At 37.7% G+C, this 16,443-nt stretch overlaps 1 protein-coding gene across 5 annotated transcripts in view; it reads left to right on the forward strand.

The window, feature by feature from the left end:
* The window catches only part of Heph (hephaestin), a 93,488-nt gene that overhangs the window by 23,957 nt on the left and 53,088 nt on the right, over positions 1 to 16,443 (forward strand). For all 5 annotated transcript variants that reach the window (XM_040744224.1, XM_040744223.1, XM_040744221.1 and 2 more), the window contains 2 exons: positions 3,436 to 3,572; positions 5,014 to 5,145. In XM_040744224.1, the coding sequence (XP_040600158.1) occupies positions 3,436 to 3,572; positions 5,014 to 5,145 (269 nt within the window). The remainder of the gene's footprint in view (positions 1 to 3,435; positions 3,573 to 5,013; positions 5,146 to 16,443) is intronic.

Below are 16,443 nucleotides of genomic sequence, written 5' to 3' on the forward strand. Positions count from 1 at the left end.
TTTTTCTTTCTCTACCCTCTAGCAGTTTAGAAATTCAAGTCTTACATTAAGATCCTTGATCCGTTTGGACTTGATTTTTGAGCAGGGTGAGGAATACAAATCTAATTTCAATTTTCTACATGTGGGCATCCAATTTTGCTAGCACTATTTGTTGAAAAGTCAGTCTTTTCTCCAACATGTGTTTTTGACATCTTTGTAAAACTTCAGGGCACTGTAACTGAGTGGGTGGGCTTATGTGAATCTTTGATTGTGTTCCATTTATCTTCATGTCAGTATTTGTTGAAGCACCATTCTGCTTCTGATGTTTTTTTTGATAACTGGCTTGCTATTTTTAATGTAGTGAGATATAATATAGTTACATAATTTTCCCCTTCCCTCTCCTCCCTCTAAGTCCTCCCATATACCTGCCCTTTCTTTTTCTTTAATTATTGTTATAATTATAGGTTTGTAATGTAACTTGAAATCAGTTATGGTGAATACCTCTAGCATTATTTTCTTTGTGTGTTCCCCATTGCCTTGCCTTGATGATCTGGGATCTTTCATGCTTCCAAATGAATTTTAAGATTTTTTTTCCTGTTTCTGTGCAGGTTGACAAATTTTGATGGACATTGCATCGAATCTATAGCATAACTATTTTCACAGTATTAATTCTTCCTGTTCATGTGTATGTGATTTATTTCTATCTCTAGAGTCATGATTAATTTATTTCTTGAGTGCTTAAAAGTTTGCATTGTAGGGGTTGTTTGCTTCCTTGGTTAAATTTTTTTCCAAAATAACTTTGGAGGCAATTTTGGTGGGCTCGGTAATTTGATTTCTTTCTCAGCATGTTTACTGTTGGTGTATAGGTAGACTACTGATTTTTATGTGTTAATTTGCATATTTTGAAGTATCACTGCACCCCTGGAATAAAATCAAGTTGATCATAGCAATGACATATTTGATTTCATTCATGAGTATTAAGGAATATGGCATCAATGCTTATCAACGAGATTGCTCTAAACGATATATTTTTTCTTTTTGTGTGTTCGTGCCTTTGTCTGGTTTTGGTATTAGACAAATGCAGATTTTCTACACAAAGTTCTATAGCATTCCTCTCTTTAAATAGCAGTGAGTTTTAAAGAACAAACAAAGAAACAGATTTCAAGATTGTGTAACATCTGCATGGTGCCTAGGGAGAGTGTTCCATATGAAGAATGAACCCTGGCAGTTGTGCAATTGATTTTGAATGGATGGCTTTTATTAAGCAGACAGCAACTAGGAATAAAAGAATAAAAGAAACAACAAGCAGAATGGAGATGATAAAATATCAAACCAGACATGTATATCTTTCAATAGAAACTGACTGGGCAAACCCTGGGAACCAAAACAGTCAGTTGGAGCCTCTGACCAGTAAATAGGGTCCTGGGTACAATGTCTTCTCCTTAGTGATATTTCTAATTAGTTGTTCCTAGTTATAGCATGTTATATTTTTATATCATAGGATAATCAGTAGCTGAATTTTTTGCTTTGAGAAGGTACTTGGGAATGATTTGTCTCTCTCCCGTGTTCAGGGACACAGTGTTTTGACTAACAATTTACCCTCCTTCATGGCATTTTTACTCTTGTCATGTTTTGTTGTTCTCATTCAGCTTTCTCACAGTGAGCTTAAAGAACATGAGGTAATTTACTAATAATATGTATATTATAGAGAGCGTCCCTTCATTTTCTCTAGAGAAATTTGGAGTATATGTGGGGTAAAACTGGCCTTGTGATGGCAGGATGTGTGAGGGCATAGGAAAGTTCTTGAAGGTGTCTGATGAGGAGAAGGTTAGAAACGACTGCTCCTTCGAGCTGTCTGCCTAGGACTTACAAATTATGTTAGTGAGGGTTTTTGTTTGTTTTAGCATCTAGGATCTAAAGATATTTTGATCATAATTCTGACAAACCAAAGTTAGGTGTCCAGATGCACAAGTTCCAGTGATAATAGGGTGACAATTTCAGAAACTTTATTCACGACTAGATAAGGACAACAGGTTTTTTTTCCTGTTGCTTGCTGTTCATAGAGAAACGGGTAAGAAATTTTTGAATCTCCTAGGAAGAAAAGATCTAATAAGCTAGTGGATTATCACTTTAAAAATGCGAAGAAACACAGACATGTAACAATGCAACAAGCTATCAGGATCCATAGAAAGAACAGTAAATGAACATTAATTGCTGGGGGGTGGCTATTCCCTTGGGGCAGCACCAGAGATGGTCCACCTGTGTGGAAGGAGAAAGGAACCAATATTCCAGCCAAGATGTTCATGTACTGCTGAAGCTCTGAAATAAAATCTATTCATTATGTAAAAACAGTGACCTCAAAGGTTACTAAAGGGGTAAAAGTTAAGCATCCAAGGCCCAGTTTCTGGAAACTATCTAGAGTGGAGGGGCCAGAAGAGCTCTGGAAACTTCTTCATAGTAGGCAAGTGAACTTGGACACAGAAGACTGTTGGTTGGTATAGGACTTTTGGAAGCCCAAGATAATCTTCAGAGATTCCATTGGTGTGCCTTAGCAATTTGGTAACATATCAATTCCTATACCTCAGTACTACTCATCAGTCATCCTGTGAAACAGACAGAAAATAAGGGCATAATAACCCTTCTAAACTAATTAATGAGTCACAGTTCACCATGAATATCCAGACTTGGTTAGCTGATTGTAGGAGGCTGTTATAGAAATTTACCAACATCTACAGGAACAGCAATGCCCAAATCTTCATTGTACTTTCCTGGCCATCCACAGTGCCTTCAGCTTTGTTCTCATGATTACCTTCTCAAAAAATGGGGGTGATTTTGAAGGAAGCCAAGCTGTCCAATACAATCACCATGCAGAAATGCAGCAGTTAACATACTCTTTCTGCCCACCTTCTCACCTCCCTCTGTGTTCTCCACAGGCCATCAGCTGTGCCTCACAAAGATCACAGTTCCTGCCTGCACCCTGTGTACAGCCAGCAGTTAAATGCCATAGACTCTTAGTAGTTATGTGTTCTTAGACTTTGAATATTTACTTTCTCATTATATTATATTTCTTGGGTTTTACCATGATCAGTGAACTCCAAAAAAAAAAAGGGAAAGCAAAAAAGATTAAGGAAAATAAAAGAACAGATATAGGCTGTGCAACTGGAGGACTACACTAGTCTCAGTTCATAGAAATTAGAAGCAATATAATTTTCTTTTCTAAAAAGAATAAACAAATAAGATACAGCACTTTCTCTGAAAATAAGATCTTTGTCTTTGGAAATGTTCGAGAAAAATCTGTATCCCACTTAATAGTGTTATCACCGGAGAAGGTGTTTTCATTGTTATGAGCTAATCTAGGTGGTTCATAAAGATCTAGAAGTTATATGTTTAAGGATGAGGTGGAACTCTATTTGATACTCTGTGGATTCATTTAACATTTACCCTCTTACATGTCAGTGGCCCAGATAAGTACTTCCAGAAGAGCTCTAGCCGAATTGGAGGTACTTATTGGAAAGTTCGATATGAAGCCTTCCAAGATGAGACATTCCAGGAAAGGGTACATCAAGAGGAAGAAGCACATCTCGGAATTCTGGGTGAGGAATCTTTAACTCTCAATATCCCTGAACTAGGAACAAAAGGAGGAGATTTTAATAACTTGAAACTGTTGGTGACTAAAGTAATGTGTAAATGCATCTTCCAAGTTGAATCCCAAGAAATAAGTGTTTGTAAAAAGTGTTTCAGATCTGAGAGTGTTTTAAAATCATTATCTTTTAAGCATAGTCAAATAGAGTTTTTCTGTAAGACTTTTGTTTATGATAAATGTTCAAGATGGAAATGGAAATTATATATCATTTCTCAAACTTTCACTAATAAAATGTTTTGGTACCACTCTCTAGTATCACTATGGTACATAGTACATTCTGTGAATTGCCTGGGTAGAGGTACTCCGAGGAATTATTTAAAAGCAGTAAGGCCATCCCAAATCCTGATAGTGTAGAGCCAGAAGCACACTCCTACCATGTATAGACATGTTCATTATTATTAGAGAAGAACTAGGCTTGTTGTATGATATTGGAGACTACATATAGAAGGTCCAAAGCACATTATTAATGCAGTTTAAGAAGGTTGGATGTGGTCTAATCCGTTCATAGAACCAAGAAATGAAGTATGTTTGGTGGGAGAAAAGTTTGGAAATAATATATTATTCCAGGGATATTTGTCTGCAGTTGACGCTGAATTAAAAAAGAATGATAAGCACTACATTAGCTGAACAGGAAAATAAATGTAAGGAGAAAATATCCCTAGAAAAGAGAGGTATTGGTTTATGTGAAGGCGATTTGGTTGGTCGGTGTTCTCTATATATACCAAGTCGTTCAGTTATAAAGACCATGTGGAAACTGAGATAGGAAACCAAGCTAGAAGGTCTGACCTTGGAGTCGAGCCACTATAAACAGTCTGGCTACTGTCTTTCTTGGCTGTCTTAAAAGTGACCCAAGTCAGGTTGGAAGTGATAATGAGTAGCAAAACACACAGAACTCCAGAAGTTTTGCCTAGACTACGTAGTCCCAGGGCTTTATCCTCTTTGCTTAGAATTTGGTTAAGATTTTAGTGAGCTCATATCTTAGATTGAATTTACCAGGTAGTATAACTATGGGATAACAGAGAATAAAGTCAGTACTGGCTGAATTGGATCTGACTGTGGTATAGAAGAAAGGCATGGCCTTAGGATCTGGCTTTGCAATTGCTGTTAGAATTTTTATAGGTCAACACTTCTTTCCTGACGTTATTTAATCTGTAAAATGGAGGCAATAACCTCTCCTACTATACCTTAGAGTAACATGTGAGAACCATAAGTGATAATGGATTTAATAGTGATTTTTATTATTATAAATAGCATGATGCTTACGATAGATTATTTTAAAAGGAAGCATTCTCTATCTTGTGTATATTCCATTACCTTTTCTCTCCCTACCCTTTTGTTTCCATTATTCATATTTGTTTTCATTCTCATGGTCTCTACTTTCCATTTGTCAGGACCAGTGATAAGGGCTGAAGTGGGTGACACCATCCAGGTTGTCTTCTACAACCGTGCCTCCCAGCCATTCAGCATGCAGCCCCATGGAGTCTTTTATGAGAAAGACTACGAGGGTACCGTGTACAATGATGGTGAGCTGGAAGGGTTTCCAACAATGTAGGCTGCAGGTGGCTCCAGAAGAAATAAAGAGTTGGTAGAAAGAGCAAAATTTGTGGTCATGTGAATGAATGAATGTCAGGATAGTGAAGCAGAGCCTACCTCAATAATAGAAAACTTTTTAAAAGTTTAGAAATGATCCTTGAACATATAGTCCTATAAAAAGTACTTTTAGAAGGCACAGGTATAGTGTAGTGATAGAGTTTATACCCTGCATTTGCAAAGTCCACAGTTCTATTCTCAGAAACAAAATAAAAATACACTTAGATATATTCTTATTATAAACTGTATACACCATGAACTTTTAAAAAACAAATACATAAAATTATAAAACAATCATCATTCATAGACAAACTGTCATATGCATTTTATATGCCATTTAATATTTTTCTGTCTGTAATTATATATTTAAGAAATGAGATGATATGATTTGAACATTTTTTTCATTATACTTTGGTCTACATTACATTGTATCTGTCTATGATCATAATACATTTTACTAACCGTCTAACACTCTTTGACATGGATTTTTACTTTTGCTTGTGTTGCTCAGGCATATATGTTTTTAGTAGTTTTAAATATTGCTCATTTAAATAGTAACATGAGTGTTTATACCCTAATTTCATGGGGGGGTTACATCACATGACAGACAGAATCCTATTAGTGGTATTACTCTGCAACTAATTTCTTATTTTCTCTGATGATGTTTTCACATGCCCAGTCTAAGATAAACATGTAAAAAGCACTGAATGCATAAATATCAAAGTTACAAACAAATATAAAAGAACTTTCCATGAGGCATTCAGATCTTGTTCTTTTCTGAAGTCAATACTGTGAAGGAGGGGGCAGGGTTACACAGGTAACAACCAAATGCATCCTGCAAACTTCTATTGATCCTTGATGCACAAATAGCTTAAAGAGTCATTCAGAATCCAGATATGAGTGCGCACATGTAATACTAGTACTTCAGAGGCTGTCAGAATATTTACAAGCTTGAAGCCACCCTGGTGCTATTAAACATGTTTGGTGTGATGGCTCATGTCTATGATCACAGAAGCTGGGAAACAAAGGAGGATTGCCAGGAAGGGTGTAGCTATCCTGGGCTGCTACTTGGTTCCAGGCTAGCCTGTGCTGCCTAGTAAAATTCTGTCACAAGAAAATTTAAAAAGTGAAACAAAGCAGAAACTTTGAGGATAACTTAAAAAGTTTGGGCAAAGATTAGTCCTTGAATGGTATTAAGAAATTTCTTAGCTGTGATAATGCTGTTCTGATAAAACAGAAGACAAATTTTAAGGTTTATTTTTCCCATTTTATTAGTTCTTTAAGAGTTTCATACAATGTATTTTGATCATATGCACTCCCTCCACCCATTACTCCCAGATCCATGCCTACTTCCCTACTAACCCAACTTAGTATATTAAGAAAACAACAACAAAAAAGACCCAGCTCCCATTTGTGTTGCACATATACTTTGGATGTGTATCCTTCACTGGAAGGTCTTCAATCCATCAGGGGCTCCACACTTTAAGAAAACAAACTCTCTCTCCCCAAGCAGGCAATAGCTTTTTAGCTATGTGTAAGACTTTGTATTTAATTCCATTCTCCAAGATGGAATTTAGTCTGGCCTGAGATTGTGCAGGTCTTATACATGCTCTCTCAGCTGTTATGAATTCACATGTGCAGCTACCCTGCTGTGTTCATCTTGTAGCCATCCTCCACCTCTGCCTCTTAGGTTATTTCTGCTCCCTTTCTGCAATGATTTCTGAGCCTTGGATATAAATGTTGTGTTTAGGTCTGAGTAACATCCAGTCTCTTTTTCTGTATACCTTGACCAGTTGTGAGTTACTGTGTTAGTCACTATCTACTGCAAAAATGTTTCTCTGATGAAGGTTGAGAGATGCACCAATCTCTTCATAGAAAAATACATTAGACACTAGGAGTGAGTTTCATATTATACCAATTTAGCAGAATGATGGTTGTCGCACGCGCCTCGACCAGCAAGGAAGACTCAACACCCAGACTCTTCTTTAAGCAGTTTATTCAGGAAACCTTGAACAATCTTCTTTTCCCGGGGGAGCGCCAACCCACAGCTTAAAAGCCCTTGGGGGGCCAACCCCAGTATGCCACATGGAACATGCAGATAGGTCCACGTACGCAGAAGCAAGCCTGATATCCAGCCTTAACCAAATACAGGTGTTGTTTATCACAGAGAGCACCTGCTGTCGGGCTAGCAGAAGGTGGAAGCCAGTGCCATCTTAAGGGTGAGGCACTTTGTAGCTCTCTACAGTTCCCCCTTTTTTGTTTTAAACGCAACAGGCAAGAGTAGAGGTCTGATCTCTGACATAGACAGGGACATTGTACTGCTTTCTCATTTGGTGTCATCCACCCAACGAGCATCAGACCCGTTGGATACCCTTTTTTTTCAGAGGCTGGACGTTTTTGAGGCGGGATGTTCTTTGGGTACCTACCCGCATGCAATCAGACGTGCTCTTCTCTGGGTCACTATTAGCTGACTCAGAGTGCAGTGCTTTGCCTTGCATCCTGATCTTGGAACACATGGAAAGCAAGCCGTAATTCCATACGTACTTGCTTCCATGTCCCTGGAAAAAAGGACCATCCAGAGCATGGACCCTGAGTAGGCTGTTCCACTTCCTGGTATGGCAGTGGAGCAGTAGGTCTGCAACAGCCCTTCACTTCAATACCTGTCATAGTTTTTTTCTTTTTCCCTTTTCTTTTCCTTTTTCCTGCAAGCCACTTGCATGGCTGGTAGACTGGGTAGCATTTAATGAGTAGAGGGGTAAAGCGACTAATACCACACTGGCTGTAATAGATTCTAATCAGGGCAGCATTAACTGGCTAAAATAGGCCCAGGTGGTGTGAGGCAGCTGGAGAAAGCTGAGTAGCATTAGTAAGGTAGTAAGTTATTATATATTAAGTTGACCGCTTCACTAATCGCAGTGGGAAAAGACATGCCAAGCCTGCAGTGAGGGAGGGGAAAGTAAGAACATTGATCTCAGCTGGCCTGTGCTTCTAACATTGATCTCAGCTGGCCTGTGCTTCTGCTTGTACAGTTACCTTTAATGGTCCAAACTGCTTCGTGCTGGAAGGGGGCGCTGTTCATACCATAGGGATCATGACAAAACTCAGAAACCTGTATAAGTCCTTACTTTTGGGGTCTGTAAAGCTGTATCATCTTAGCTGTTTCAGTTGTTGGAACACCTGGCCCACTGTTTCCGGGGGTCTTGGTTCATTAAACCACAGAAGCCTGGAAGGAATCCTTAGCTTTTAATTTTCTGTAGAAACATAAACAACAACTCCTTTCCAAAGTAACATATCTTTAAATTTTGAAGTCAAGGCATTTTTAAAAGATATAAGTTGAATTAATTCAGCAGCATTTATAATCAAGTGTACTTTAGCAGTTGTTCCTTCCTAAGCAATCAAAAACTGAAAAACACAATAGCATTCAGTATCCAGACTTTCTGTGTATTTTCCATATTGTTCCTTGGTCCCATGCAAAATCAAGATCTCTCCCTAACTTCCAAAAATCTTAAATTCTTAGAACCAAGCAGCTCATTCAGAGCCAAAAAAAAAAAAATTGGGTGCGACTGAGAAACGCCCATAGCCAAAGTAACAATGTTTCTTTTAAGCTTTTACTTTGGTTCACTGCTAGCCAAACTAACAATGTTTCTTTCTCTCTCTCTTTCTTTCTTTCTTTCTTTCTTTCTTTCTTTCTTTCTTTCTTTCTTTCTTTCTTTCTTTCTTTCTTTCTTTCTTTCTTTCTTTCTTTCTTTCTTTCTTTCTTTCTTTTTTTTTTTTTTTTTTTTTTTGGTTTTACGAGACAGGGTTTCTCTGTTTTGGAGGCTGTTGGTCCAGCCTGGCCTCGAAATCACAGAGATCCGCCTGCCTCTGCCTCCAAGCTTTTACTTTCGGTTTGCTGCTAGCCAAACTAACAATGTTTCTTTTAAGCTTTTACTTTCGGTTTGCTGCTCGGTGAACCGTTTGTCCCACTCTCTCTTTACCTACAGAGAAGAGCAAACCAACCGGCTCTTGTAGCGGTCCCTTTTTTACTCCACTCTTGTTGCGGTCCCTTTTTTGTCTCACCTTACCTTGGGAACTTACCAGACCGCTGCCTTGACTGCAAAAAGTTCTGAGTCAGTTGGAAAAGACTCCCCTTACAGGCCACCATTTGTCGCACCCTCTTTGACCAACAAGGAAGACTCAACACCCAGACTCTTCTTTAAGCAGTTTATTCAGGAACCTTAAACAATCTTCTTTTGCCGGGGAGCGCCAACCCACAGCTTAAAGGCCCTTGGGCGGCCAACTCCAGTATGCCACTTGGAACATACAGATAGGTCCACGTATGCGGAAGCAAGCCTGATATCCAGCCTTAACCAAATACAGGTGTTGTTTATCACAGAGAGCACCTGCTGTCAGGCTAGCAGAAGGTGGAAGCCAGTGCCATCTTAAGGGTGCGGTACTTCGCAGCTCTCTACAGATGGCAATAGGTTCTCTCCTATCATCTGTCACTTGACTATTCGCAGGATCTTGGCCCCAATAATGGTTATAGCTATGGCTTTCAACTTGAGGGGCAGGCCTTAAATCCAATCACAATGTAGTTGGTTATGCCCATAGCATTAATGTGCAAGTGGCATGTTTTGCTAGGCTGGTTATTGTTGTAGCTCGTAGGGTTCGAAGCTAGGTGAGGTTGGTTCCTTTTCTCTTCCTCTGTCATTCGTATCACCACCTAACATAACAGCTAACCAGTAGATGTGAAATTTCCAGGTGTATCAGCTTGATTTTCCATGTCCTATGACTCAAGTGTATGGTGGCTTCATCAACAGAGCTTTGCTATCTAGTTCTGGGTGGTAACCAAAAACATTTCTAAGAAACTTTAATATTTAGAGGTCAACGGAACATTACTTATCAAAATTTCCAAAAGCGATAACTCATTCCTTTCACTGGACTTATTTGTTGGCCTGTGGTATCTAATAGGGGCATGCTGTGCTGCTGTGGGGTAACTCAATGTAAATTCTTTTTCGATGGTGCATGAGTATATTTTAGGTTTCTCATATGAATTTTCCAAAATGTCCCTAATGTTAATAATTATATCTTTTTATTCTCTCCTTTGTGCTGCCATGCCCTTTTCTTTCCCATTTAACCATTCCTGTCCATTATTCCCCTTAAATATTACTGTATTGTATTTCCCCTCCCTTGAAACCTACTGATGTTCAGATCTCTCTTTTTAATATATTCTGTGTACTTATCTTCTATTAGATAAATACTTGGTAAAGATTATTTCTAATTCTGTAGGCTGAAACTTTGCCTGAATAACGATGATATTTGCTCTACAGAAGCTCTTCAATTTCATGAAGTCCTATTTAATAATTTTTGGTCTTAGTGCTTGTGTTATTTGTTCTGTTCAGAAATTTCTTTCTTGTGTCAGTGAGTTCAAGGCTTTTTGTCATGCTCTCTTCTGTCAGATTCAGATTTCTGATCTTATGTTGAGGTCCTTCACCCATTTGGAATTGAGTTTTGTACATGGTGAGAAACAAGGATCTACTTTCATTCTACATATAGCTATCAAGTTTGATCAGCACCACTTGCTGAAGGTGCTATTTTTCCTCCAATGTTTATTGACTATCACTTTGTCAAAATCAGATGGATGCCATAATGTGGGCTTACTTGTAGCTCCTCAATTCTATTCCATTGAACAATGTGTCTCTTTTATTGTCAGTACCACACAATTTTATTATTATAGCTGTCTAACACAACTGGAAATCTAGGATAGTGATACTTCTAGCTTTTCTTTCACTGTTTTGGATTGCGTTTGTGTATCTGGATTGTGTATCCTAGGTCATTTGTGTTTCCATATGAAATTTAAGATTGTTTTGTAATTTCTGCGAAGAATTACACTGGAATTTTGATGGGAATTTTACTGAATCTGTAAATTGTTTTTGGTAGGGTAACGTTTTTGCATTATTAATGCTGTCAGTCTATAAATATGGGGGTTCTTTCTGTCTTCTAATATCTTATTCAGTGTCCTATTGCTGCATCTTAAAGCTTGCATTGTACAAGTCTTTCAGATCCTTTGTTAGATTTGGTATGAGCTATTTTATTTGGGGGGCACTTGTGAATGAAAATTTTTCCTGATATCATTCTTGGTATGATTTCCCTCTATTTATGTGAAGACTACAGGTTTTTGTCTGCTGGTTTTCTAGTCTGTTACTTTGTTGAATGTAGTTATAAGGTATAGGATATTTCTGGCAGAATATTTAAATATGCCACATCATAGGTATCTAAAAATGCATGCATTTGTTAGATTTTTTATAACTTGGTGAAATATATATTTTTTGATAGTATGTACTCCTGATTCTCGGAATTTCCTTAATGTCTATTATATTGTCGCTCTTTTCATTTGTATTTTTTCTTAATTTGAACTCACAATTTCTTTTGATTAATTTGACCAAAGGTTTATTAATGTTTTCAAACAACCAATTCTTTTCTTCATTGACTCATTGTACTGAGTTTTTTATTTCTGTTTTGTTAATTCAGGTCTTATTTTGATTACATCATTTCATCTACGTTTTTTGGAGGGGGTTGTTTGCTATTGTTTTTCAAGGGTTTCAGTTGCATCACTAATGCATTTATTTGAGATCCCTTAATTTTTTCATGTAGGAATTTAGTGATAAATTTTCCTTTTAGGCCTGCCTTCATTGTGTCCCGTAGATTTTGAAATGTTGTATTTTCATTTTCATTCAATTGTAAGAAGATTCTTTTAGTTTTTTAAGGATTCATCACAAAAGTTTTAGTTTTATGTGTATGAATGTTTTACAGATATGTATGCATGCACACCATGTGCGTGCCTGGTGCACATAGAAGTCAGATCTGGAATAATGGGAACTGGGGCCATAGGCAGTTGTGAGATGCCTTATGGATTCTAGGAAGCAAACCCAGGTCCTCTTCAAACCTAGGAAATTTCCTTAATGAATTGACTTCATCCTTGATCCAATTATTCAGTTGTATGTTGTTTAAATTCCATGAGTTTTTACAGTTTCTGTCATTTCTTGGCTGTTGATATCTAGTTCTATTTTACTGTTTTTTGAATAGACTGCAGGATGTGATTTCAGTTTTCCAATATTGCTTAGTCTTGCTTTGAGTCACAGTATGTGGTCTATTATGGAGAACGTTGCATATTCTTTGATGCTTGAGTGGAATATTCTGTGGATTTCTGTTAGGTACATTTGATTGTTTTCTTTTTTATGTGATTTAGTTCCAATATATCTCTCTTTAGTTTATTTCTGGATGACCTATCTATTGGTGAGAGTCACATATTGATGTTAACCACTGTCACTATGCTGTACTGAATTGGTGGTTTTTAGTTCTAATAGTGATTTTTTATGAAATCAGGTACCAGTGTGTTTAGTGTGTTTATGTTCATGATTGTGATTACTTGTTGGTAGCATTTTTCTTTAAGGATTATGAAATACCCTCCTTAAGTCTCTGATTAATTTTGTCAGATATTAGAATAGGTATGCCTGCTTCTTTTTCAGTTTCATTTGCTTGGAATGCATTTTTTATCACTTTAACTTAAGGAGGTATCTGTCTTTCATGGTGAAGTGTATTTCTTGAAGGCAACAAAAAATGAATCATCTATTCCAATAAAATCTGTTAGTTTCTGTCTTTTTATTATAAAATCAAGATCAATAATCTTCAGTTATTACTGAATGATGTACATTAATTCTTGTCACTTTGTTGATTTGGTACTATTTTCTTAGATCTCTTTGATTACCTGTCCTGGCATTGCTTATTTGTTTCTTATTAACTCTTGGTTATTATTCTTCTCTTCAAGTTGAAATGATGCTTCTAACATCCTCTGAAGACTAAATTCCTTTAGACTGTTTTTACCATGGAAATTTTGTTTCTTCTTTAATTTTAATAGTTTTATGGGTATAATAGTCTGTGTTGACAATTGTGACCCCTCAGGACTTGGAGTCATCTTTCTAGGACTTTTTGGTTTTAAAGTTTTTATTAAATACTAGTTGTTTTTACAATAGATCTGCTTTTAAATGAGACTTGACTTTTCTCTCTTGCATCTTTCAATATCCTTTCTTTATCATCTATTTTTAATGTTTTAACTATAATATGCCTATTCCCATCTGCTTGTTTCCCTTTAGGCCTTTTGGGCCTGGATGGTCATCTCTTTCTCTTGGTTGAGAAGTTTTCTTCTATGATTTTTCTAAAGATATTTTCTATGCCTTCATTGTGGTATTCTTTACTTTCTTCTGTGCCCATATTTGAAGGCTAGGTCTTTTTATGATGTCTCAAAGCTTGTTCATGTTCCTTTCATATGTATTAAGTTTCTTTCATTGACCTATACTAAGCAATCCAATTCCTGTACTTTGTGTGCTCTTCCTGAATCCGGTTTTGTCATGACACGTTTTGTTAGTGATGCTGTCCATTAACACTTCTAGTTGACTTTTGAGTTTTTCATTTCCAGCATTTTTTCAGTTTGAGTTGTATTTAAATTTTTAAACTTTATTTTCATGTCTTGATTTGACTTACTTATTTCAAGTACCTCTTTGTTTTATCTTCTTTGAGTTGTTTGCCGTGGTGATGATCATTCTTTTGAATTCTTTGTCTGAAAATTTCTACGTTTATTTTCAACAGAGGATATTGCTGGGGGATTTGTGTTTTGGAGATAGCATGCTATTTTGCTTTTTGTGTCTTGTTATTTCTGCATTAGGATTTGTACATCTGGAGTTACTTTGTTGATTGATTTTTTTCTTTTGTTTTTGTTCAACTCACTTTTTCTTCTTTCAGCAGAGATTTTTGCAATGTTCTAGACATGGCCATTTCACAATAGTATTGGAATCTTGATTTCATCTGTTTAACTTGTATTTAGGAATATATCCTCTAGCAAGGTTTGGTTAAGGAGTCTTGAGCAAGTTTCTCTTGGCAGTGTAGATTGATTCTGCATTTAAAGGCCCCAAAGGACAATTATAGGGTCCTAGTCAGGCAGCTGGCAGGGCCCTGGAACTTTGGGTTATGTGTGATAACTGGAAGACCTCTCCTGGGCATTGATCTGGGATCTGGTGAGTGCCAGAGGAAGAGAAACTACAGGCTGATGGGAGATAACTAGTCCTGGAAATCAGCCTTGGGCCTCGGTGACTTGATGGAGGGAGGCAGTGAGAGAGAGAGAGAGAGAGAGAGAGAGCAATGGTAGCTACTTGGGCCCTGTACATAGGTTCAGTTTTATTATTTTTGATTATGCATATATGTGTTTGTATATGTGCACATGAATTCAGATGCCCTTGAAGGCTAGAGGTGTCCAGTTCCCCTGGAACTGGAGTGGTTTGTCAGTCTCCTGAAGTGTGTGCTGGGAACTGAACTCAGGTTTACTGCAAGAGTATATGCTCTTAACTGCTCAGCCATCTGTCCAGCCCTATCATAGGAGATTCTTACTGATTTGTTTTTATGTTTGAGGTCATGGTGGTTTAAATTTTATTTGTAAATGACTCAACAAAGGAAAACAAATACGTGAAAGCCTGTGTGTAGGCATATAGATGTACTATATCCACAAATGGATACTTTTATTCCCTCATGGTGGCTGAGGATAAAACTTAGGACTTAATACCTGCTAAGCAAATGTTCTCACACTGAGCTATACCCATCAGTAGATATAGACACATTAGCGATGGCAAAATTTTATAAGTACACATTGAGTCTAGAAGTTAGTGTCACAATTATGCTATTTAAATAACTTCTCTTGTTCTTGATTATAAATACTGAGTTTCATAATAGTATTTTAATATGTATACAATATGTTTTTATCATATTCCCTCCATAACCATTTTCTTCCCCTACTTCTTCCTTTCTCTTATCAACAAGCCCTTTTCTTTCTCCTCCTCCTCCTCCTCCTTTTTTGTGTTTTCAAGACAGGGTTTTCTGTATTGCTTTGGAGGCTGTCCTGGAACTTGCTCTGTAGACCAGGCTGGTCTTGAACACACAGACATCTGCTTGCATCTGCCTCCTAATTACTGGGATTAAAGGCTCAGCTCTTTCTTCTTATTTCACATCCATTGTACTATTCTTTAAAGTCTTCTACCTATAAAAATTTAAGGAGTTAGAAATGATGAGTGAATGAGAAAAGATATGTTCATAACACATCAAATTTTATCCTTTTGCTACAAGCCATGCTACCAATGGCCTTTTTTTATGCTCTTATAGGATTTTAGTGATTAATTCTTCAGGTTATATTTTTTCAGATGTTCTCATTTAAATTAGAAACAATCTTGTTTTACATATCGATCCCAGTTCCTTCTCCCTTCCATCTTCCCCTCCTCCCCTGCCCCCACTGAAGCCCTATCCCATCCCCTGTCTGCTACCCAGGGAGGGTGACATCTTCCATGGTGGATCCTAAAAGTCTGTCGTATCATTTGGTGAAGGGCTTAAGTCCTCCCCCGTTTATATAGGCTGGGAGAGTATCCCTCTATGTGGAATAAGCTCCCAAAGACTATTCATATACTAGGGATAAATACTGATCCACTGCCAGAGGTCCCATAGATTGCCCAGCCTGATTATTCACAGCCACAATCAGGGGGTGTGGGTTGGTCTTACGTTAGTTTCCCAGCTATCAGTCTGAGGTCCATGAGATCCCCCTTGTTCAGGTCAGCTGTTTCTGTGGGTTTCTCCAACCTGGTCTTAACCCCTTTGCCCATCACTCTTCCCTCTCTGCAACTGGATTCCAGGAGTTCATTCAGTTCCGTGTTTAGCTGTGGGTGTCTGCTTCTGCTTCCATCATTACTGGATGAAGGCTCTAGGATGGTATATAAGGTAGTCACCAACCTTACTACCTGGGAAGGACATTTACAGTAGCCTCTCCACTATTACTTGGATTGTTAGTTGGTGTCGTCCTTGTAGATCTCTGGACATTTCCCTAGTGCCAGATATCTCTTTATGGTATCTCTTCTTGCTCTCCTCTGTTCTTCCCTTGACTTAATCTTCCTGTTCTCCCATGTCCTCCTCTACCCTCTTCTTCTCCCCTTCTCTTTCTCCTAACTCCCTCTCACTTCCCCCCATGCTCCCAATTTACTCAAGAGATCTTGTCCCTTTTCCCTTCACCAGGGGACCATGCATGTCTCTCTTAGGGTCCTCTTTGTTTCCTAGCATCTTTGGTGGTCCAGATTGTCAATCCTTAGTTCTATGTCTAAAATCCATATATGAGTGAGTATATACCATGTTTGTCTTTTAGTTACTGGGTTACCTCGCTCAGG

Source organism: Mesocricetus auratus, unplaced genomic scaffold (assembly GCF_017639785.1).
Source record: "Mesocricetus auratus isolate SY011 unplaced genomic scaffold, BCM_Maur_2.0 Super-Scaffold_100003, whole genome shotgun sequence".
Classification (NCBI taxonomy): domain Eukaryota; kingdom Metazoa; phylum Chordata; class Mammalia; order Rodentia; family Cricetidae; genus Mesocricetus; species Mesocricetus auratus.